The sequence below is a fragment of the Stegostoma tigrinum genome, unplaced genomic scaffold (assembly GCF_030684315.1).
Source record: "Stegostoma tigrinum isolate sSteTig4 unplaced genomic scaffold, sSteTig4.hap1 scaffold_257, whole genome shotgun sequence".
NCBI classification, from domain to species: Eukaryota; Metazoa; Chordata; class Chondrichthyes; order Orectolobiformes; family Stegostomatidae; genus Stegostoma; species Stegostoma tigrinum.
Genome location: NW_026728190.1, coordinates 33,367 through 58,791, shown reverse-complemented (window position 1 = coordinate 58,791; position 25,425 = coordinate 33,367). Strand labels below are relative to the sequence as shown.

At 43.7% G+C, this 25,425-nt stretch overlaps 1 protein-coding gene and 1 long non-coding RNA gene across 2 annotated transcripts in view; one reads left to right on the top strand and one right to left on the bottom strand.

Moving 5' to 3' along the window:
* The window catches only part of LOC132208039 (utrophin-like), a 233,824-nt gene that overhangs the window by 203,954 nt on the left and 4,445 nt on the right, over positions 1 to 25,425 (bottom strand). Inside the window, exons 2-4 of the mRNA XM_059643779.1 lie at positions 20,681 to 20,838; positions 20,242 to 20,408; positions 16,903 to 17,014 (exon numbers count right to left, since the gene is read on the bottom strand). Coding sequence (XP_059499762.1) covers positions 16,903 to 17,014; positions 20,242 to 20,408; positions 20,681 to 20,838 — 437 coding nt within the window. The remainder of the gene's footprint in view (positions 1 to 16,902; positions 17,015 to 20,241; positions 20,409 to 20,680; positions 20,839 to 25,425) is intronic.
* Positions 1,016 to 25,425, top strand: LOC132208040 (uncharacterized). The gene is made up of 3 exons (XR_009444155.1): positions 1,016 to 1,113; positions 1,899 to 2,032; positions 25,340 to 25,425. It is a non-coding gene; the product is annotated as an uncharacterized LOC132208040 (long non-coding RNA).

Sequence of the window (25,425 nt, the reverse complement as noted above, 5' to 3'; positions counted from 1 at the left end):
GTAGTATCCCATGCTGTTGGTATCATTCTGAATTACAAACCAGCCAACTGAGCTAACTGGCTCCCAGGCAAAATATAGAATCAGTTTGGGTAGAGATAAGGAACAGCAAAGGAAAGAAGTCACGGCTGTGACAGTTTCAGATTCATAGATCCCCTGACAGAAGATACAGTCCAGGATAGCAGAGAGGCTATAGACCAAGAAGTAATGGGATCTTGTCAGCAAGATGTTACAATAAACTGTGAATTCAATTGGCACAGGTAGTCTGGAAGATTCTTTTTTATTCACGGGATGTGGATGTTGCTGGCTAAGCCCAATTACCCTGGAGAAGGTGGTGGTGAGCTGCCTTCTTGAATAACTGCAGTCCTTAGAGCAGTGCTGTTCAGAAAGAAGCTCCAGAATCTTAACTCAATGACTATTAATGAACAGTGATATCGTTCCGAGTCAGGATAGTGTGTGTGGCTTGGAGGGAAACTTGCATGGGGCACTAATTATGCATTAGTGATGATAGAACAGATGTTGAAGGTGGTGGGTGGGGTACCAATCCAACAGGCTGCTTTGTCCCATATGGTTCAAGCTTCCTGAGTGTTGACGGAGCTGCACCAGTCCTGACCAGTGGAGATTACATTCCTGACTTGGGCTTGATAGATGGTGGACAGGGGGCTCATTATTCACTGCAGAATTCTTAACCTCTGACCTGCTCTTGTCGTCACAATAATTATAAGTTTGGTCCAATTCAGTTTCTGGAAACCTGATAAGCCTCAGCATATTGGCAGTAAAGGAGTGGAAGTCATGGGGCAATGGTTAGATTCTCCTTAATGGTGACGTTCATTGCCTGTAACTTGCACAGCACAACTACCACTTGCTTCTCTTCAGCTCAAAACTAGTTATGTTCCGTGGACATGGACTACTTCAGCATCTGAGGAGCTATGAGTGGTGCTGAACATTGCACAATCAACTGAGAACATCCCCACGTACGACCTTCTGACGGAGGGATGGCATTTGATCAAATAGTTGAAGATGGTTGAGCTCAGGGCACAAATTTACGTAACCCCCGCAGTGATGCTTTGGAGTTGGGGCAACTGACTTCCAACAACCACAACCACTTGCTTTATGGTAAGGTTCCAGCCAGCAGAGGGTTTTTCACCTGATTCTTACTGACTGCAGCTTTGCGACGGCTCCTTGATGTCATATTTGGTTGAATGGCACCTTGATGTTAAGAGCAGTTATCTACCCCTCAGCATATATTCACAGAATGCATTTGGAGTCTTAAAACTGTACCACTGGAACCAAGCAGGGATTAAGATATTTTAGACCTGATAGTATGTTTTGAGATACAACTCATCAATAGTATAGGATTCTCTGGGTAAGAATGATCAGGATGTGGTAGAATTTTACATCAAGGACGAGGTTGAGAATTCGGTCTGAAACTGTTTAATATCTTAAACTTTCATTGAAGATAATTCAGGAGTAGAAAGGCAGAGTTGAACTGGGAAAATAGTTTAAAAGGTAAGACCATACAGAAACAATGGCAGATGTTTCAGGGGATATTTCATAACTCTGAACAAAAATATTGTCAATTTAGAATGAAAGGATGTACAGCTAGAATGCACCATGGTGCCATCTGTTGCTATCTAAGAAAGTTAAAGATAGTATAAATTGAAAGAAAGATTGGAAAATTGTGGAACTGGAAATATTTCAGATGTGAACAAAAGATGACCAAAGTAATAATGAGGGAGACATTAATATAAATACAGTAAAGGCTTCCACAAGTGTATCAAAAGGAAAAGAGTAAAGGCAGTGAATAATGGCTCATGAGAGGGTGAGACTGGGGAATTCATGATGGGAAATGAGGGTAATGGCACAAGCTTTGAACCAATATTTTCTATCTGATTTCACAGTAGAAAACATACAAAAAATATCAATGGGCGAAAAGTAGGGAGCGAAAGGGAGAAGGAAATCCTCAAGGAAACATTGAGGAAAACTGAGAAGACGAAGTTAACAGGTTCCCTGGACCTAAAGACTTGGATCCCAGGTATGCAAAGAGTCCAACCCCACATTGTACCATCAGAGCTTTATTTCTTTTAATAATACTCCATAAACTTCAACCCCTAATTACTAGCTCCCATATTTATACAACCAACTCACACTCAATTCATCCTCAATTAATACAGACATAAAACCTGTTCCCTCACTTCGTTAGTTCTCAGGCATCCCTTCAGACTAAATTAGATGATAACATGGAGGATTATAAGAGTTGACTGCAGAGATGAGATTAAATTAGGTTCCCTACAGTGTGGAAACAGGTCCGTCAGCCCAACAAGTCCACATCGCCCCTTGCAGCATCCCACCCCACCCCTATAACCCAAACACCACTGTACACGATGGGCAATTCAGCATGGCCGATCCACCTAGCCTGCACATCTTTGGACTGCGGGAGGAAATTGGAGCACATGGAGCAAACCCATGCAGACACAGGGAGAATGTGCAAACTCCGCACAGACAGTTACCCAAGGCTGGAGTCGAACCCGGGCCCGGCGCTGTGAGGCTGAAGAGCTAACCACTGAGTCACCGTGCTGCCCAAATGGATGTATTGGCTGTAATCTTTTCTAGATTGTGGGAAGATCCCAGCAGAATGCAGCGAAGTACGATTTACTTCGTCTAAAGTTTGTCATTGGGAAATTGCTAGAATTTATTATTGAGAAGGCAGCAGCAAACCATTTAGATCATATTCAGGCAGATTTGATAAGTTAAGTGAAAAGGATAAATTTAAAAATATGGTGAATCCATTTGAGTTTCTACTTCAAGGAATTCTAATTCTTCAACAAACCGGGTCGTTGAAGTGAAATTAGCAGATGTCGTTAATTTGGATTTCCAAAAGGCGTACATGAAGCACAAAAATTTAGCTTCTATGCACAGCATGTATTTTAGAAGGCACGTGAGGTGCAAATCTTTATTTCAAGGAGGGAAGGAGTGGAAATCTTTCCACACAAGACATTGGTGACGCCACGCAAGGAGCACAGTGTACAGTTTTGGTCTATTAAGCGAGGATATGCTTACAACAGCAGTTCTCAGAACGTTCATGATGTTAATTCCAGGGGTAAAAAGGGTTATTTTGTGCAGAGTGAACTGGACCATGTTCAGGCTCAGCTGATAACATGCTGGGTCAAAATCCAAAATTCCCTCCCTAATGACATTGTATCTACCAACAGCAAATGTACTTTCAGCAGTTCAAGAAGGAAACTAACTGCTACCTTCTCAAGGGCAACGAGGGACAGTTGTGCTTCAGACCTCAAATGCCCGTTCTCATTTAGAAAATAATCTACGCCTCCATTTTTCCTACCAAAGCACATAACCTCACAGTGTCCCACACAGTCTCTGTCTGCCACTTCTTTGCCCAGTCTCCGAGCCTATGTAAGTCCTTCTTCAACTTCCTCACTGCTATCTGTCCCTCCATCTGTCACTGTGTCGACTGTAAACTCAGCAACAATGTCTCAGTTGCTTCGTACATATCATTAAGGTATTACGTGAACTGTTGTGGTCCCAACACTGATCCCTGCAGGACTCCACTAGTCACCAGCTGCCATCCTGTAAAAGACCCCTTTATCTACACTCTCTGCCTTCTGACAGTCAGCCAATGCTCTATCTATGGCAGTACCTTGCTAAAACACTATGGGCTCTCATCTTATTTGGTACCTTCTCAACAGCGTTCTGGAAATCCAAACAAATCACATTCACTGGCTTCCTTTTGTCTAACTTGCTCACTTTCTACTCAAAGAATTCTAACAGATTTGTCAAGTATAACTTCCCCTTGATGAAGCTGTGCTGATTCAGCCCGATTTTGTCATGTACTTCCAAGGTCTCTGCAATCTCATCCTTAATAATGGACTCTAAAATCTTACCAATGATTGAGGTCAGGATAACTGGCCTATAATTTCCCTTCTTCTGCCTCTCTCTTTTCATAAACAGGGGTGTTGCTTTAGCCATTTTCCAAATCCCTGAGATCCTCCCTATCTCCAGTGATTCCTGAAAGATCAGCACTAATGCCTCAACAATTTCCTCAGCTATCTCCTTCAGAACTCTGCAGTACAGTCCATCTGGTCCAGGGGTGATTGGTCCACCTTCAGACTTTTCTGCTTCCCGAGCACCTTTTCCTTAGTTATGGCTATGAAATTCACCACTGCCCCTAACTCTCAAAGTTCTAGTATGCGATTGGTGTTTTCCACCATGAAGACTGATACAAAGTACCTGTTCAGTTCCTCTTCCATTTCTTCGTTCCTCATACTGATTCTTCAGCCTCCTTTTCCAGTGATCTACTGCTACTTTTTAATGTCAGTTGCAATACTGGTCGAAGACGATATCACAGCTGTACTGAAGGAGGGACCCATGGAGGGCTCAAGCATTGAGGCAATATGGGTAGAACTCAGAAATAGGAAGGATGCAGTAACAATGCTGGGGCTGTACTACAGGCCTCCCAACAGCGAGCGTGAGATAGAGGTACAAATATGTAAACAGATAATGGAAAGGTGTTGGAGAAACAGGGTGGTGGTGATGGGAGATTTTAATTATCCCAACATTGACTGGGATTCACTCAGAACTAGGGGGCAAGATGGAGCAGGATTTGTAAGGTGTGTCCAGGAGGGTTTTCAAGAGCAGTGTGTATGTAGTCCAACTCGGGAAGGGGCCATACTGGACCTGGTGCTGGGGAATGAACCCAGCCAGATGGTTGAAATTACAGCAGGGAGTGACTTTGGAAATAGCGACCACAATTCCCTAAGTTTTACAATACTCATCGACAAGGATGGCAGTGGTCCTAAAGGAAGAGTTCTAAACTGGGGGAAGGCCAACTATACCAAGATTTGGCAGCATCTGGGGAATTTAGATTGGGAGAAACTGTTTGAAGGTAAATCCACATTTGATATGTGGGAGGCTTTTAAAGAGAGTTTGATTAGCGTGCAGGACATGTTCCTGTGAAAATGAGGAACAGAAAAGGCAAGATGAGGGAACCATGGGTGACAGATGAAATTGTGAGACTAGCCAAGAGGAAAAAGGAAGCATAGATTAGGTCCAGGTGACTGAAGAGAGATGAATCTTTGGAAGAACACGGGGAATTTCGAGCGCATCTGAAACGAGGGATGAAGAAGGCTAAGAGAAGACATGAGATATTGCTGGCAAACATGGTTAAGGAAAATCCCAAAGCCTTTTATTCATATATAAAGAGCAAGAGGGTAACTAGAGGGAGGATTGGCCCACTTAAGGACAAAGAAGCAACGTTATGCACTGAGTCAGAGAAAATGGGTGACATTCTTAACAGAGATAATGGGAACTGCAGATGCTGGAGAATTCCAAGATAATACAATGTGAGGCTGGATGAACACAGCAGGCCAAGCAGCATCTCAGGAGCACAAAAGCTCCTGAGATGCTGCTTGGCCTGCTGTGTTCATCCAGCCTCACATTGTATTATCTTGACATTCTTAACAAATACTTTGCATCGGTATTCATCAAGGGGAGGGACATGACAGATGGTGATGTGAGGGATAGATGTTTGCTTACTCCAGGTCAAGTTGACACAAGGAAGGATGAAGTGTTGGGTCTCCAAAAAGGCATTAAGGTGGGGATCTATACCAGGTTATTGAGGGAAGCGAGACAGGAAATAGCCGGGGCCTTAACAGATATCTTTGCAGCATCCTTAGACACGGGTGAGGTCCCGGAGGACTGGAGACTTGCTCATGTTGTCGCCTTGTTTAAGAAGGTTAGCAAGGATAACCCAGGTAATTATTGACCAGCGAGCCTGACGTCAGTGGTCGGGAAGCTACTGGAGAAGATACTGAGGGATAGGATCTGTTCCCATTTGGAAGCAAATCAGCTTATCAGTGATAGGCAACATGGTTTTGTGCAGGGAAGGTCATGTCTAACCAACTTAATAGAATTCTTTGACGACGTGACAAAGTTGATTGAAAGGGAAAGGCTGTAGATGTCATTTACATGGACTTCAGTAAGGTGTTTGATAACGTTCCCCATGGCAGGCTGATGGAGAAAGTGAAGTCGCATGGGGTCCAGGGTGTGCTCGCTCGATGGATAAAAAAAAAAATGGGCTCGGCAACAGGAGACAGAGAGTAGTGGTAGTAAGGAGTTTCTCAAATTGGAGACCTGTGACCAGTGGTGTTCCACAAGGTTCTGTGCTGGGACCACTGTTGTTTGTGATATACGTAAATGATTTGGAGGAAGGTGTAGGTGGTCTGATCAGCAAGTTTGCAGATGACACTAAGATTGGTGGAGCAGCAGATAGTGAGGGGGACTGTCAGAGATTACAGCAGAATATAGATAGACTGCAGAGTGTGGCAGATAAATGGCAGATGGAGTTCGATCCGGGCAAATGTGAGGTGATGCATTTTGGAAGATCTAATTCAAGGGCGAACTATACAGTAAATGGTAAAGTCCTAGGGAAAATTGATGAACAGAGAGACCTGGGTGTTCAGGTCCATTATTCCCTGGAGGTGGCAAGCCAGGTGAAGAGGGTGGTCAAGAAGGCATACGGCATGCTTTCCTTCATCGGACGGGGTATTGAGTACAAGAGTTGGCAGGTCATGTACTGTTGTATAAGACTTTGGTTCAGTCACATTTAGAGTACTGTGTACGTTACCAAAAGGACGTGGACGCTTTGGGCAGGGTGCAGCGGAGGTTCACCAGGATGTTGCATGGTATGGAGGGTGCTAGCTATGAAGAGAGGTTGAGTAGATTAAGATTATTTTCATGAGAAAGATGGAGATTGGGGATACCTGATTGAGGTCTACAAAATCATGAGGGGAGAGACAGGGTGGATAGCAAGAAGCTTATTCCCCAGAGTGGGGGACTCAATTACTAGGGGTCATGAGTTCAGAGTGAGAGGAGGAAAGTTTAAGGGAGATAGGCGTGGAAAGTTCTATACACAGAGGGTGGTGGGTGCCTGGAACGCGGTGCCAGCGGAGCTGGTAGACGCAGACACATTAGCGTCTTTTCAGATATATCTGGACAGATACCTGCAACAGGTATGAGATTCTTGCTCCCTGTACGGTTGAGGAAAAGGACTGTGGACAGGATGAGCCAGCTGACCATGGCACCATGGCGCACAAGGTCATTCAAGAGGGGGGGAGCAAAAAGACAGGTAGTTGTTATCAGGGATTCTATAATTAGAGGGACAGATAGTATCCTGTGCAAACTGCATCGGGCGTCCCTCACGGTGTGTTGCCTGCCCGGTGCCAGGGTGCGAGACATCTCCGACCGGAAAGGATATTGGAGCAGGAGGGGGAAGATCCGGTTGTTGTGGTCCACGTTGGGACTAACATCATAGGCAAAGCTCGGGTAGAGGTCCTGCTCAGGGATTATGAAACACGAGGAAAGAAATTGAAGTACAGGTCCTCAAGGGTCATAATCTCTGGATTACTGCCCGAGCCACGTGCCAATTGGCATCGGGAAAAGAAAGTTAGGGAAGTAAACATGTGGCGAAGGAATTGGTGTGGGAAAGAGGGATTCCATTTCATGGGGCATTGGCATCAGTTTTGGAACCGGGGGGGATCTGTACCATCGGGACAGTCTCCACCTGAACCGATCTGGAACCAGTGTTCCAGCAAAAAAGATGAATAGGGTGGTCAGTAAGACTTTAAACTCGTGAGTCGGGGGGAAGGGAAAGTGAAAGAGACAGGGAGTATGGAGTTAAATGGAAAGATAAGCAACAGGATAGCATGTGTACAGGTGGATTTAAGCTCGAGGCAGACGAGGAATACAGCAAAAAGGAAGGATAACTTAAGGCATCTTGGCATGTCCAACCTCTCTCATATTGATAAGAAAGCTCGCATTAAGACACTTCATCTAAATGCTCTTCGCATTCGCAACAAAGTAGATGAATTAACAGCACAAATCCTCTTGAATGATTATGATGTGGTAGGCAGCACAGAGACATGGTTGCAGGGAGCTCAGGACTGGCAGTTAAACATCCAAGGATTCACAACATATCGAAAAGAGAGGGAGGTGGGCAGAGCGGGTGGGGTTCCCTTGTTCGTTAAGAATGGAATGAGATCTACGGCACTAAATGACATAGGGTCAGAAGATGTGGAGTCTATGTGGGTGGAATTGAGGAACCACAAAGGCAAAAAAAACTATAATGGGAGTTATGTACACACCTCCTAACAGTGATCAGGATGAGGGGCGCAAGATGCACCAAGAAATAAATAGGGCACGTCAGAAAGGCAAGGTCACGGTGATCATGGGGGACTTCAACATGCAGGTGGATTGGGTGAATAATGTTGCTGGTGGATCCAAAGAAAAAGAGTTCATGGAATGTTTGCAGGATGGCTTTTTGGAACAGCTTGTGATGGAGCCCAGAAGGGAACAGGCTATTCTGGACTTGGTGCTATGCACTGAGCCAGACTTTATAAAAGATCTTAAAGTAAGGGAACACTTAGGAGGCAGTGATCATACTATGGGAGAGTTCGGTCTGCAGTTTGAAAGAGAGAAGGCAAAATCGGATGGAATGGTATTCCAGTTAAATAAAGGTAATTACAGGGGCATGAGAGGGGAATTGACGAAGATCGACTGGAAGCAGAGCCTAGCGGGGAAGACAGTAGACCAACAATGGCAGGAGTTTATACGTGTTACTGAGGACAGAGTACAGAGGTTCATGCCAAAGAAAACAAAGATTATCTGGGGTGGGATTAGACAGCCATGGCTGACAAAGGAAGTCAGGAAATATATCAAAGTAAAAGAGACAGCCTATAAAGTGGCCAAGAGCACTGGGAAATCAGAAGATTGGGAAGGCTACTAAAACAGACAGAGGATAACAAAGAGAGCAACAAGGAAGGAGAAGATCATTTTGAAGGTAGGCTAGCTAGTAATATTAGAAATGATAGTCAAAGCTTCATTCAATACACAAGAAACAAATGAGAGGCCAAAGTAGATATTGGGCCGCTCCAAATTGATGCTGGAAGGCTAGTAATGGGAGATCAGGGAATAGCTGAAGAACTCAATAAGTACTTTGCGTCAGTCTTCACAGTGGAAGACATGAGTAGTATGCCAACAATTAGGGAGAGTCAGGGGGCAGAGTTGAGTACGGTAGGCATTTCAAAAGAGAAAGTGCTAGAAAACCTAAAGGGTCTAAAAATTGATAAATCTCCTGGCCCCGATGGGCTACATCCTAGAGTTCTGTGGGAGGTGGCTGAGGAAATCGCGGAGGCATTGGTGGTGATCTTTCAAAAGTCACTGGAGTCAGGGAAAGTCCCAGATGATTGGAAAATTGCTGTTGTAACTCACTTGTTTAAGAAAGGATCAAGGCAAAAGATGGAAAATTACAGGCCAATTAGCCTAACCTCAGTAGTTGGTAAAATTCTAGAATCCATTGTCAAGGATGAGATTTCTAAATTCCTGGAAGTGCAGGGTCAGATTAAAACAAGTCAGCATGGATTTAGTCAGGGGACGTCGTGCCTATTAGAATTCTTTGAAGAGGTAACAAGTATGTTAAACCAGGGAATCCCAGTAGATGTTATCTATCTAGACTTCCAAAAGGCCTTTGATACAGTGCCTCACAGGACGCTGCTGAGCAAGGTGAGGGCCCATGGTGTTCAAGGTGAGCTACTGGCTTGGATTGAGGACTGGCTGTCTGACAGAAGGCAGAGAGTTGGGATAAAAGGCTCTTTTTCAGAATGGCAACCGGTGACGAGCGGTGTCCCGCAGGGTTCAGTGTTGGGGCCACATCTGTTCACCTTATATATTAATGATCTGGATGAAGGAACTGGGGGCATTCTGGCGAAGTTTGCCGATGATACGAAGATAGGTGGACAGTCAGGTCGTACTGAGGAGGTGGGGAAGCTGCAGAAAGATGTAGACAGTTTTGGAGAGTGACCAGGGAAATGGCTGATGAAATTCAATGTGAGTAAATGTGAGGTTTTGCACTTTGGAAAAAAGAATACAGGCATGGACTATTTTCTAAATGGTGAGAAAATTCGCAAGTCAGAAGTGCCAAGGGATCTGGAAGTGTTGGTCCAGGATTGTCTACAAGTTAACTTGAAGGTCGAGTCCGTAATTAAGAAAGCGAACGTAATGTTGTTGTTTATCTCAAGAGAGTTGGAATATAAAAGCAGCGATGTGCTTCTGAGGCTTTTGAAGGCTCTAGTTAGGCCCCATTGAGAATACTGTGTCCAATTTTGAACCTCAGGAAGGACATACTAGCCCTGGAGCATGTCCGGCGGAGATTCACACGGATGATCCCTGGAATGGTAGGTTTAACGTATGATGAACGGCTAAGGATCCTGGGATAGTCCTCGTTAGAGTTTGGAAGGTTGAGGGGAGATCTAATAGAAACTTGCAAGATGATAAGGTTCCCCATGGTAGGCTCATTCAGAAGGTCAGGAGGAATGGGATACAGGGGAACTTAGCTGCTTGGATACAGAATTGGCTGGCCAACAGAAGACAGCGAGTGGTAGTAGAAGGAAAATATTCTGCCTGGAAGTCAGTGGTGAGTGGAGTTCCACATGGCTCTGTCCTTGGGCCTCTACTGTTTGTAATTTTTATTAATGACTTGGACGAGGGAATTGAAGGATGGGTCAGCAAGTTTGCAGACGACACAAAGGTCGGAGGTGTCGTTGACAGTGTGGAGGGCTGTTGTAGGCTGCAGCGGGACATTGACAGGATGCAGAGATGGGCTGAGAGGTGGCAGATGGAGTTCAACCTGGATAAATACGAGGTGATGCATTTTGGAAGGTCGAATTTGAAAGCTGAGTACAGGATTAAGGATAGGATTCTTGGCAGCGTGGAGGAACAGAGGGATCTTGGTGTGCAGATACATAGATCCCTTAAAATGGCCACCCAAGTTGACAGGGTTGTTAAGAAAGCATATGGTGTTTTGGCTTTCATTAACAGGGGGATTGAGTTTAAGAGTCGTGAGATCTTGTTGCAGCTCTATAAAACTTTGGTTAGACCGCACTTGGAATACTGCGTCCAGTTCTGGGCGCCCTATTATAGGAAAGATGTGGATGCTTTGGAGAGGGTTCAGAGGAGGTTTACCAGGATGCTGCCTGGACTGGAGGGCTTATCTTATGAAGAGAGGTTGACTGAGCTCGGTCTCTTTTCATTGGAGAAAAGGAGGAGGAGAGGGGACCTAATTGAGGTATACAATATAATGAGAGGCATAGATAGAGTTGATAGCCAGAGACTATTTCCCAGGGCAGAAATGGCTAGCACGAGGGGTCATAGTTTTAAGCTGGTCGGTGGAAAGTATAGAGGGGATGTCAGAGGCAGGTTCTTTACGCAGAGAGTTGTGAGAGCATGGAATGCGTTGCCGGCCGCAGTTGTGGAAGCAAGGTCATTGGGGTCATTTAAGAGACTGCTGGACATGTATACGGTCACAGAAATTTGAGGGTGCGTACATGAGGATCAATGGTCGGCACAACATTGTGGGCTGAAGGGCCTGTTCTGTGCTGTACTGTTCTATGTTCTATGTTCTATAATGTATGGTTTAGAAGGAGTGGACGCTAGGAAGTTGTTTCCGCTAGGCGGGGAGACTTGGACACGTGGGCACAGCCTTAAAATTAGAGGGGGTAAATTTAAAACTGAAATGAGACGACATTTCTTCAGCCAGAGAGTGGTGGTCTTGTGGAATTCATTGCCGCAGAGTGCTTGGAGGCCGGGACGTTGGATGCCTTCAAGGCAGACATCGACAAATTCTTGATCTCAAAAGGAATCAAGGGCTATGGGGAGAGTGCAGGCAAGTGGTGTTGAAATGCCCATCAGCCATGACTGAAATGGCGGAGTGGACTTGATGGGCCGAATGGCCTTACTTCCACTCCTATGTCTTATGGTCTTATGGACAGGTACATGGATAGGCAGGGAGCAAATGGACACAGACCCTTAGAAAATAGGTGACAGGTTAGACAGAGGATCTCGATCGGAGCAGGCTCGGAGGGCCGAAGGGCCTGTTCCGGTGCTGTAATTTTCTTTGTTCTCTTTATTTGTACTCTTGCCTTTCTCATACCTTTTCTAGCTGAAAAAAACTCATGCAATTTTTTTCCATGTTACCCTCGTTAATATTGCCCTCAAATTTCATCATCTTCCCCCTTATTGCCTTTTTACATGTCCGCCGCTAGTTTTCGAAAGGCTTCCCAATCCACTGGCTTCCCACTAACCACAACACATTTTATGCTTTTTCTTTTGCTTTCATCCTGTCCCTGACTTATCTTGTTAGCCGTGGTTGCTGATCCTTTCCTGATCTCAACTCCACTCTCTTGCCTGCTCCCCATGGCCCTTTCTCCCTGTTTTTCATCAGAAACATATCTATTTCTTTCTTGAATCGGTCGATTGGTGCTGCCTCCATTGCATTTAGGGGCAATGAATTCCACAGATTCACAACTCTCTCCTCATCTCCATTTTGAACATTCCATCTCTCACTCGATAGCTACAGCTTCTTGTTTGAGACTGTCCCACAATGGCGAACATGTGCTCAATGCCCATCTTTTCAATCCCCTTTACTATTTTATATACCTCAATCAGAACCACCCCCTCACTCTCTCGAACACCAGCAAGTTCAGGCACAAGCTACTCAGCAACTTCTCATATGACAGCCCTTTCATCCCGGGATTCAATCAGTCCAACCTCCTCTGAACTGCCTCCAGTGCAGATGTATCCATCCTCAGTAAGGGCATCAAAACTGGACACAATACTTTGGTCTCACCAACACCCAATGTGTTCGGAAAAACACTGTGTTACTTTAATGATCCAGTCCTTTGGTGATAAATGCCAGAGTTCCATCTGCCTTTCTTATGCTATGCTCTTCCTGCATACCCACTTTCAGCTACAAAGACAGCCAGACAACTCTGCACTGACACACTTTGAACCTTCCCTCCATTTAAATAAAAATTCGCCCTTTTTTTCATGGACAAAATAGGCAAGCCTTGTGCTTATGCACATTAACCACCTGCCAGATTCTGGTCCATTCTCCTCGCCTGTCAATATTCAGCTGTCTCTGTTTTATTTCACATCACAGGCTGTTTTCCCATCTCTTTCAGAATCATCCACGCATTCTGTTATGTTACATTTTGTCTCTGCTTACATATCATTTGTATACGTTACAAATAGTTCAGGTCAGAGACCTGAACCCCGCAGCAACCCACCAGTAACAATTCACCATCCAGGCAAAGACTCATTTATCCTGACACTCAGCTTTCTGTCAGTTAGCCAGCCCTTTATTCAAACCAATATTCTACCCTTAATCCCCTTGGATCTAACCTTCTGGTTCACTTTTTTATGCAGCAACTGGTCAAATTCTTTCTGGAAATCTCGATATGCCACATCCCTCGGATCCCTGCACAAGATCCTCAATTCTGCCACCTCATCAGCTCCTGACTTCATTACAGCTTTTGTTCAAACATGGTCAAAAGAGTTGAATTCCCGAGGTGAGCTAAGGATGGCTACATTTGACCGAGTGTGGCATCAAAGAGCGCTCGCATAACTGGAGCTGGTGGGAATCCAGCAGAAACTCACCACTGGTTGGAATAATATCTGTACAGAGGACGATATTTTTTCATTCTTGAATCGGAAAGAGGTAATTGCTGGTTAGACCAGCTTTTATTGCCCATCCCAAATTGCCCAACTGATATCTGGAGTTCCATGTAGGCCACAGCAGGCCACGCAGTTTCCTTCCCTAAAGAACATAAGTGAATCAGATGGGGTTTTCCGACAATTGGCAATGGATTTACGATCATCATTAGACGCTTAATTCCAGATTTTCATTGAATTTAAATTCCATTATGTGCCATGGTGGAATTTGAACCAGGTCCTCAGAACATTACCTGAGTGTTTGGATTAATAGTCTAGTCATAATACCATTAGGTCATCGCCTCTCATGATTGGCATTTTGGTTGTTAGAGGTCACCTGCAGGAGGTCCTGAGGGTACAGTCCGAAGCCTAACCATCTTCAGCTGATTTATCCCATCATCTCTCCATCATAAGCTCAGAAGTGGGGATGTTCACCAGGGATAGCAGAATATTCAGCATCATTCACCACTCCTCAGATACTGAATCTGTCCATGTCCAAATGCAACAAGGCCAGAACGATGTCTCGGCTTGGGCTGGTAATTGGCAAGTCGCATTTATACTGCACAAATACCAGGTAATGACCATCTCCAGGAAGAGAAAATCCATAAATTGTCCCTTGACATTCAAAGGTGTCACCATCACTGAATTGTCCGCTATCAAAATCCCGGGTTTTACCACTGAACAGAAATTCAACTGGGCTTCCTATTTAAATGCAGTGGCTACTAGAGCAGGCCCAAAGCTCCGATTACTGCATCAAGTGACTCACCTCCTGATTCCCCAAGCCTGTCCACCAGCTACATGGAACAAGTCAGAAGAATGGTGGAATAATCCCCACTTGCCTAGATGGGTGCAGCTGCGAAAGCACTCAAGAAGTTCGACACCATCCAGGAAAAAGCAGCCTCCTCCCTGCAGTGCTCAATAGCAGCAGCGTGCACCATCTATGAGATGCACTGAGAAATCTGCAAAAGATCCTGAGACAGGACTTTCCAAACCTATGACAAATTTCATCTACAAGGGCAAGCGTAACAGATATATGGGAACAGCACCACCTACAACACCCTGTCTAAGCCACTCACCATCTCAACTTGGAAATATATTGCTGTTCTTTCACTACCACTGGGTCAAAGTCCTGGAAATTCTCCCCTGACTGACTGAGTCTACCTACAGCACATGGGCTACATTGATTCACCAATTACAAGGGTAACTAAGGATGGGAAGTAAATGCTGGCCCAGTTAGCGATGCCAATGGCCCAGAAACAAATAACAATTAAGTATCACCTATCTCCTCCTAATTCCAGTTTCTCATGCAGCACCATTCTGATTATTCTATAAAACCTGGTCTTTCTGTGGCAATGCTCAAAGCTACACACAGTACTCATTTGTGATCAAATCACATTCTGCACAATATTAAGAGCCATCACTGGCTGATGAGTATGATTGCCCAGCTTGGAAATTCCATATCACAGGTCATGAGCTCTGTGCGGGTTGATTCGCCTCAACTAGAGCCACATATCTGACCACATGTTTAGGAGGTCTTTCAGTGTGATGGAAGTGGTCTTGGCCTTGAGAACACCAGCATTCCTTTCTCCAGTTCCTTTCCCACACTTCAACTTCTTGTCTGGTGCTGTTGAAGAATTATGTGCCTTCATACAGGAGATTCACCAAGTTGGTTTCTTCTGAATGGGGATATCCCATACTTTGACCTCGATGTAGTATTTCTTGAAGGAACATTTCAAGGTCTTTGAAATGCTTCCTTTTACTTCTTGATCAGATGCCTTCCTTGAGTTGGCAAAAATTTACTTTGGTAGTCATAACTTAGGCATCCAAAGTACATGGCCAGCCCAATGGGGTTTGTTTCAAATCATCATGGCATCAATGCTGATGCTAGGAGGTTTTTCCTCCTAGCTGATGTGGAGAATCCATGACAAAACTGTGCTGAAAGGGTCTTGAAGTGGCAGCTCTATGTTATCCAGGTTTCACAGTCATATAGAAGAGGCTGAACGATGCATGCCTTGAACTCAAGGATCTTGCGATCAGCACAGATGTCACAATTGTGCATTCTCATCCTCTGGAGTCCAAAGGTGCCACTCGCAGATTGGACGTAATGTTAGAATCTCTGTATCGATGTCAGCCTTAAAAGAGAGAGAGCGTCCCATCTAAGGGAAATGTTCTACATTTGGGAGGATTTCTCTATTAATTTTGATGAAAAGATGGGCCACAACTTGACAGATTGGTAAAGGATTTGAGTCATCTTGAGGTTCGAACACAGAACATAACAGCGCAGTACAGGCCCTTTCGGCCTTGATGTTGTGAAACCAACCTGAAGCCCATCAAACCTACACTATTCCATTATCATCCATATGTTTATCCAACGACCATTTAAATGCCCTTCAAGTTGGCAAGTCTACTACTGTTGCAGGCAGGGCATTCCATGCCGTTACTACTCTCTGAGTAAAGAACCTACCTCTGGCTTCTGTCCTATATCTATCACCCCTCAATTTAAAGCTATGCCCCACCGTGTCAAACATGGCCATCCGAGCCAAACGACTCTCACCGTCCACCCTATCTCATGCTCTGATCATCTTGTATGGTTCTATTAAGTCGCCTCTTAATCTTCTTCTCTCGAACGAAAACAGCCTCAAGTCCCTCAGCCTTTCCTCATAACGCCTTCCCTCCATACCAGGCAACATCCTGGTAAATCTCCTCTGCACCCTTTCCAACGCTTCCACATCCTTCCTATGATGCGGCGACCAGAACTGTACGTAATACTCCGAGTGCGGCTGCACCAGAGTTTTGTACAGCTGCAACATGCCCTCATGGCTCCGAAACTCAATCCCTCTACCAATGAAGCCTAACACACGGTATGCCTTCCTAACAACCCCATCAACCTGGGTGGCAAATTTAAGGTTGAGGCTAATTCTTCAGTATACTTCTGCAAAGGCCTTAAGGGAGATTTGAAGACTTCTGCGAGCGGAAATGACGTTGTGAACCACATACTGAAGTTCCAGAAGCGAGGTCAGTGTCATTTTCTTCTGTGATTTTAACTGGTTGAGGTGAAAAGGTTTTCCATCCATCCTGTTCAGGCCACTGGGAAGCTTGTTCTTGATGAGATTAAGAATGGTGGTGACAAAGCTGGAGAAAAGAGTGGGCGTGAGCCTCAACTTGACCTCAAAGAGCTTCTGCACAACATTGTATTTCTGGTATTGAAGCCTGATTTAAGCTGTTGGCCTTTTATCATTTTAGCAAACTACTTCAACTTTGAGGGCAGATTGTATTTAAATGGTTAAATCCCTAAGTTTCCACAGATCGGAACAATTCTATCAAGTGGAACAATGTATTACTCACTGAAGTGCAGTACTCCACCATTGGGTAATGTAGCTTGTGCCCCTTGGATGTGCGTCCCGAAAAGAAACAGCTTCGGCAGATGTCATAATTTAAGTGTTTGAGGCTGCGGCACCTATTAAGGAAGAACAAGAAGTAAGAGAAATGTTCATTTTTGTTTGGATATTTTTAACCATCCAAGGAATGCAAGTTAAGTAGTTAAATTATGTATTTTTTTTTATTTTGAAGAAACGGCAAAATTGTGTGGGGAGAAGCAAATGCTAGGTCAGTCGAGGAAAACTGTCCCAACTCCCCCAGTCAATTTTCATAATGGGATATCCCATCCCTGGAATTATTTAAATTGCTTCTGCTCTGCAATGTTCCCATAGTATGGAAGGTTTTCATCTGCCATGGTGGCATAAACCTATTTAGAAGTAACCTTGCCAGAATCTTCCTGGAAAAGGTAAATCTGACGAGCAGCGATTGTAACATGTGAAGCTGTGAAGGCAACACTGAAGGAGGAGGACACACATTTTCAGCTCAGACAGCAGAAGGGAAGTACTCCAGGGAAAGAGAAGAAATAGCGAAGAAATAAACTGCAATAATGGCTGAGTCACAGTGGTATAGTGGCAATATCATTGAGCTAAATGCTCTGGAGAATGTAGGTTCATGTTCCAACACTGTAGCTGGTCAAATTTACATTTCATTAAAAAATACCCAGAACTAAAAGTTATTTCCAGCAACACTATCATGAAACTATCAACAAATGTTGGTAAAAACCCATCCGATTCACTCATGTCCTTTCGGGGAGTATTCGATTATCCTTACACCACTTCATGTGGCTGCAGAGCCACAGCAATGTAGGTAGCTCTGAACCACCCTCCCAGCCATCCACTCAGTTCAACGGCAATTAGTGAAGGACAACAAATGATAACTTCACCAGTGATAGCCAAATCCCTTGCAAGAATGGAAAATGTTCTCTTGAAATGGAAGGACTTGATCAATGTAGTGTGAAATTATCAACAGATGAATGGATAGAACTGCATACAGAATGTAGGTCATCAATACGATGAGATGGTGCAAAACAGAGGATATTGCCTTCAGGATTCCTGTCATGAAGCCAAACTCTGAGACTCAGCAAGCACTCAAATGTGTGAGCAGAAACTAAATAGCCATGAAAACCAACATAAAAGTACAAACAGCAGGCTCTTAAAATTTTTGGAGATATGCAAGGCAATATTAAATTATGCACTGAAGTGGTTAAGTTCAGTTAATCCTCTTGTAAATAGCACTGCTAACAGGAAACTCACTGTCAATTACAGATTAGTCCAGAATTTTCAAGGCAATAGATAAAGTGAAGCAGAATACCAGTTTCCGTGAGGAACAAACATAATTTGGAAGTTAAAGGGATGAAAGGAATTACTTTTCTGAACAACATTCGGAAGAAACACAGACAGACGGTTGATTGAGAAGATGAAACATGAGAAGATGGTAAGGAAAGAAATAGATTTGGAAGCAACAGTGTGGTAGAATTATGGAAGTTCACTGGCCTCACGCAACATCAGGAACCAATACATTTGATCTTTAGAGAACAGAATGTCAGAGAAGGGGGGCTCTCTTCCCAAATGGTCAAGCTTACAAAATGTAGGAAAAAGGCTGCCTTCCTCTTGGTGCTTCTCACTGGATGAACACGCGAGGAAAGTTGTGCTGATTGGTTGCGGACCTATTGGTGGTTGGTTCATTCATATCAGGCAGATTCTCCAACAGCAGGTGAAGGTGTGGTCACAGTCTTCGCTCGGGGCAACTGAATCTATTCCTCTTCTTTGTTCTTTCATGCAAGTTCTGTGTTTGGATTCCTGATTGCGGCTACAAAATCTCCTATCTGTCCCTCGAACTGTCAAGTCTGCGATCACTCACGTCCTGTTTACCTCACCCTTTTCCGCCGTGTCCCAGAGCCAATTACACTTTACTTTAAAGTAATTTTAAGTCCAAATCACAGTAAAAGGAAGCCATTTGGTCCATCATGTTTGAACTAGATCTCCAAATACATATCACAAATTAGCGCCTTTTCCTTAACCTGCACATTATTTCTCTTTAATTAATCAACTAGTGCTTTCTTGCATCTTTTACTGAAACTGCCTCCTCTAGGAAATGCATTCTATAGACTGTGATAAAGCTATTTCTTACACTGCAGTTACTTCTTTAGTCAATCACTTCAAACCTCTGCATCTTATTCTCAATTCTGTCACAAGTAGCAAAGTCTTCCCCTCGTCTACTCTGACCAGACCTCAAATGATTTTGCAAGATTCAAAATAATCTCTTCTAAGTCTCAGCATCTTCGAGGAAAGCTGTCCCAATTCCTCTAATCAATTTTCATAATGAGATATCTCAACCCTGGAATCGTTATTGTAAATTGGTCCTGCTCTGTCTCTCTCCAACATTTTCACAAAGTTCCCTTCGCACGGAAGGTTTTCATTTGCCATGGTGGTATAAACCTATTCAGAAGTAACCTTGCCAGAATCTTCCCAGCAATGCAAAGGCTGGTGATCTCATGGTTCTTTGAGCAATCTGACATTTCTCCTTCAGTTTTGTACAAGATATGGCATCTTAAAGATTCTGTGAAATCCTGCCCTGTTCCCCACAGTCCATGAAAAGCTAACAGATCTTGGCCTTCAGAGTTAGGCCACCATTCCTCAAGCTTCAGATGGAATTCAATTGACTCCGGGTCGCTGTTGCTCTTGATTTAGTTACGGCAGTCATAGTTTCATCCACAGTTGGGCTCTCACTCCAGTTCTTCTTAGACAGAGAGTTGTTTGATCAGATCAATGGCAGTAACATGCACCTTCTCCAAGATGGCCAATCTTAGAAATGGAGGAGAATAGTTAACCAAAAAGGTTCAATTTACCCCTTAGAAATCCTGTCCAAATCTGCAATTTAATTTACTAGTTGTGGACAAGAAGTTTTATCGATCATTTAGCAACAACACAGCAATCACTTTCATAGGATGCACACACACTGATTACAGGACTAATAAAAAGGCCTTTCTGTAAATTCCCAATAATTGCAAATTACAGAACCAACCGGAAGTCGAGTCACAATCCGTTCTGAGCCACAGTGTCTGTGATCAATGCAACTGCGAACAAAATACCAAAAGCATGCAGCACTCACCTCTCACAAAAAATTAAGGTAAAGAAGTTGATACTTAATTTGTCCGAATTACTTCTCTGGTCCATGAATTTGTTCGGGTTTTGTGATGATCTCAGTTGTGTTGTTGACTGATGGAGTTTCTAATAGAACATCTAAAGTAAAAGCTTTCTTTAAAAACTAACTCCCTCTAACTTTCTGCTGGTTTGCACATCTCACCTGAAACCTACGAGTGGGTACTCTTTGCAGATGTTACACTTAGCCTGATGTTTTGCAGTTTCAGCAGCTGCCACACGGTGTCGAACAGGCAGCCACACCATGGACTGAGGCTCCAGTCTCATCCACTCTACAAAGTGTTTAACATCAATCTCTGGTTTGTTCTGGCCCTAGAAGAAAATAAAAGATCAGCTGCATGATTAATTATGTCAAGTTTACATCCGCTATCCTCAGACATATCTAATACACTATCATTGGGGTTTCTGACATTGTTTTTATTAAATTAATGATTAAAAACATTGACTATTTATAAACATGATAGCCTTGGATTAGTGGTGGTACATGTTGGCCTCTGGAACTAATTCAAATCGAAAATGAGCACAAAATTCATACTGGCAAGTAGACCCGCTTGACCTTCTGAAGTGGCGCAGAGCACACTTACATGTTGGAAGCAACTGCGGACACTTGGTTCAATGTTGCTGCCTCCAAATGAAGGTACCTCACCCAGCTGCCGAGGGATCTGGACTGCATTGTGAAGCAAAAGGCTCAGGCTTTGTTGGTCACATAATTCTGTGGGTTCAGCTCCTTGTTTGAAGAGGTCTGCAAAAGTTATCCATAAGAAAAAACTTGATATTCCTAAACTTAAGGGAGGTAGTTAAGAGTTCAATACATCCAATATATCTTCCTCAATTGCCTTGCTTTGTAAATTATCTTAAAACATTATTTTATGATCTTGATTGGCTATTTGCAAACAACTGTGGAAACAAAAACTTCTGTTTCTTGGCACCAATGGACAATGTATGTTGTATGATTCTCCAAGGAAGTCATTTCTTTCTTGATTGTAAATCTCAAACCTCTCTAATATCTCCTCGTTCTTTTCACAGAGATAATCTTTGTGTGGACCTGGAAAACATGGGCACTGTCCTCAATGAATATTTTGTGTCAATCTTTACAATGGAAAAGGACACTGCAAGTATTGATATCAGGGCAGAGGACCTAGGAACATCAGAAGTTTAGACATCGGAAGATGCAGCTGGTTTAGCAAATTTAAAAGTGGATACATCTACAGGCCGAACTGAAATGTATACCAGCGAGCAAGGGAAGTGAGGGAGGAGATATTTGGGCCCCTGTCAGCAATTTTCAAACACTTGTCAATCACACGTGAAGTCATGAAGGACGATGAACATTGTCCTACGATGAACAAATGGAGAGAGGAACAGACCAGGAAATTAAAGGCCAGTCAGAATAATCTCAGCACTGGAGAAGCTATAAAGAGGCATTCTTCGGGGTAGAATGTACTTCCATGAACTAATCAGGGATAGTCAGTATGGATTTGTTAAGGTGAGGTCACGTTTCAGAAATTTGATCCTTTTTTGAGGAGATGTTGGAGTGTTGATGAGCTTATGCATTCGATGTGGACTTAGTAAAGCCCCCCTTGGCAGACTGATCAAGAAAGCAACAGTCAACGGGATCAAAGGCAAAGAGGCACGCTGGAGCCAAAACTGGCTGAGGCAGAGAGCACAGGGTGATTGATGGTAGAGGGATATCTATTTGACAGGATGTTTGCTTTCAGTGGGGTTGTGCAGGGCTTGCCACAAGGGCCCTTGAAATTTGTCAACGAGATTCATCATTTTGGCTTAAACACAGTGTGTATGACCGTGTTGCTAGCGAATGACTAATTTAGTGAGGAGGATATCGACGGAATGGTCATGTAAATAACAGCCATGGGATCAAAGGCAAAGTGGTACACTGGACCCAAAATTGGTTGACAGACAGAAAGAATAAACTTCAGGAGGAGATCAGCACACTGGTCAGCTGGACACAGCAATTGGAACTCAACCAGGAAAAGTGTGAGCTGACGAACTCGGGAGGGCTAACAAGGCAAGGGATCACACTATGAAGGGTGTGATCCTGGACATTACTGAAAAAACCAAGATGCTGCCTGGGCTGGGGGTTCTCATGGAATCATAGAGTACAGAAGAGGTCCTACGGCCCACTAAGGCTGTGCCTCTAAAAACACACTGCGACATATACTAGTCCCATTTTTACACACTAGACCATTCTCAAAAATATTATGCCATTACAAGTGCTCATCCAAGTACTTTTCAAAGGGTGTGAGGTTTCCTGTTTCAACTTCCCTCCCAGGCAATGCATTCCAGACCTTTACCACACTCTGGATGAAAACGATTTTCCTCAAACCTCCGCTAAATTTCCCGTGTTTCTCTTTAACATTATGCCCTACCGTTATTGATGATTTAACTAAGGGGAACAATGCTTTCTACTCAACCTATCTTTACCTCTCATAATCTTATATGCCTCTATCAGGACCTCCACTCAACCCCGAAAACTTCTCTGCTTCACAGAAAATAATCTGAATTTTTCCAGCCTTTCTTCACAGCTAAAATGCTCCAACATATGCAACATCCTTTTCATTCCCTCCAGTGCAATCACATCCTTCCTGATGGGTGGTGACCAAAATGCCACACACAACTCCAGCTGTGGCCTAACCAAACTTTTAAACAGCACAAAGTGACCTCCCCACTCTTACCATCTGATAAAGGGAGATGTCCCATATGTCTTTGTAACAACCCTTACTAGCCTGACCTGACCCCTTCAGGAATTTATGAACTAGCACCCTAGGATCCCTTTTCTCCTCTAAGCTTCCCAGTGTCCTGCTATGCATTAGATTTAGACTTAGGTTTTATTATCACACATATTCAATACAGGGTACAGGAGTGCAATGCCACCTCAGACGGTGCCATCTCAGGTACAAAGTACCTCGGTACGAAATTTCAGTTGCAAATGTAGAAAATTTATCCATCCTTCTTTACTCAGTCGTAGGGGAGTGGAACGCAAAGCCGGAGAGGGTAGTGGAGTCGGCCTCATTAGGGGCATTTAATCGGCCATTAGACAAGTACATGGATGACAGTATAAGGTAGTGGTGGAGGTGAGACAGACCTTAGGATGAGGGTAATAGTTCGGGACAACATCGTGGGCCGAAGGGCCTGTACTGAGCTGTACCGTTCCAGGCTCTATGTTATAAAAATAATTGAATACGTTAAAAAGTTCAGCACTACAGTCTTCTTAGTATAACAGTAGAAAAATAAAAACAAAAGTTTAAAAAGTCAAACATTACAGTCCTTTCTTAAGCCACGAGTTTTCAGACACTCTGACCGAGGCTTCCCCCATGACGGTTCGTATTCCCCTGCGCTGGGCTAAGGCCCGCCCATCCTTGCCAGTGGACTTCACTGCTGACTGCCGTTGCTGACCTCCATCGGGCACGACAGGCTTTGCCACATTAAGTACTCTCTTATCTTAATCCTTCTTCAGGCTATATCAATCTGCCACTGACCTGCCCATCTGACCGATGCCAAGATTGAAGCAGACAAGGGGAACTGGTAAAGATGTTTAAGATTTTGAAGGGCATAGAAAGGATAACTGGAAGCTGCTTTTTCCATTCGTAGACATGTCAATACACAGGGGGCATAGATTGAAGTTCACAGGTAGAAAGCTAAGAGGGGAGTTGAGGAGAACCTATTTTCCCAGTGTGGTGGGAGTCCTGAGCTCACTGACTGAAAGTGTGGCTGATTCAGAAAGTGTCTGAATATTTAAGTATTTAGATATTCACTTGTGTTGCCGTAGGCTCCAGGGCTATGAGCCAAACAATCAAAACGGAAAGCAATGTACTGTGAGTTCGATGCAGACAGATCTTTGTTGAGCAGTGCAGGAACTGCAGACCGCACGGCCTCCTCCTGTGCAAAAAACATCCATGAGACTATAATTACACAGCTTTTCTTTGAGGCATTTCTCCACTTGACTGATTCTTTGTAAATGCAAGGCCGATAAAATAAATCCTTTTCTTAAAAGCTTCCATCTCACTGAGAAAGCTTCAGGCCAATTTGATAATCTGCTCTCAAAAATCTGCTCATATTTTGATAGTTATGACAAATTCTACTATCAGGGCTGACACAATCCACAACATTCTAAATCAATCAATAATATTCCAGAAAGATGATCATTTGCCTATCCGACCAATTTTAACTGTTGCTTTAAAAAATAGAGAAATAAATCTGGATCTGTCAAAAACTAATCAGTTCTTCCTTGGACCATACCCGTACGTACCAGCTTTCAATGAAATATGCCCATTAGTTTGTGAGATACATTGCTGACCAACAGGACAACAAATGGGCAAAAACATTACCTCACATTCAGTGTTATCACTGCTGCAAGTGAGCAGCAGAGTCATACAGCACTTCCAAATCTTTTTCCCAGTGCGAATGATGAAAACATCATTGGTCACAAAAACAGCTGCTAAGGTTAGTGCCTTTGAGAAACAATAGCATCATACATATGTAGCGCATCATTTATCTTGCAGGAATGCACTGTGCACATTCTGCACAGACCAAGTTATGACTTAACACTCATCGTGGCAGTGACTAAATACAGAAATATACTAATACAGCAAACCTTTTGTTAAACAGCACCTGCGGTACCAGGAATGAGCTGAATAATCAAAAATTCCAGTTGATCAATAGGTCCACACACGCAAAAAACACACACTCAATAATAGGAACATAATGCATGGGATATACACATTGTATCAGTGATAATGGGAACTGCAGATGCTGGAGAATCCAAGATAATAAAATCTGAGGCTGGATGAACACAGCAGGCCCAGCAGCATCTCAGGAGAACAAAAGCCGACGTTTTGGGCCTAGACCCTTCATCAGATGAAGGGTCTCGGCCCGAAACGTCAGCTTTTGTGCTCCTGAGATGCTGCTGGGCCTGCTGTGTTCATCCAGCCTCACATTTTATTATCTGGGATATACACATCACTGTTCTCCCTCATTTACAGCATAAATGACTTCAGTAATGAGGCAACTTTGCCTCAATTAAAACTTACTGGCAGAGTGCCTTTTCACTTGCATCCTCACCATACATCACAAGATGATGAGAATACAGTAAACATCTGGTGTATAATTTTTGTCAGTTTATTGAGTGTGCTAGTTTGTTGAACAAAGTTTACATACAGTTAAATCTACAGTTTACATGTGTATCAGCAATGATAGATTTAGTACTGACACTTGTATTTTTCCTCCAGATGACCCTTGTAGAGTCACGTCAAGCCAATTTTCAAAGAAAGCACTCTGATTCTTCCACTCATACTTCTGGAAAAGGAAGTTGCAG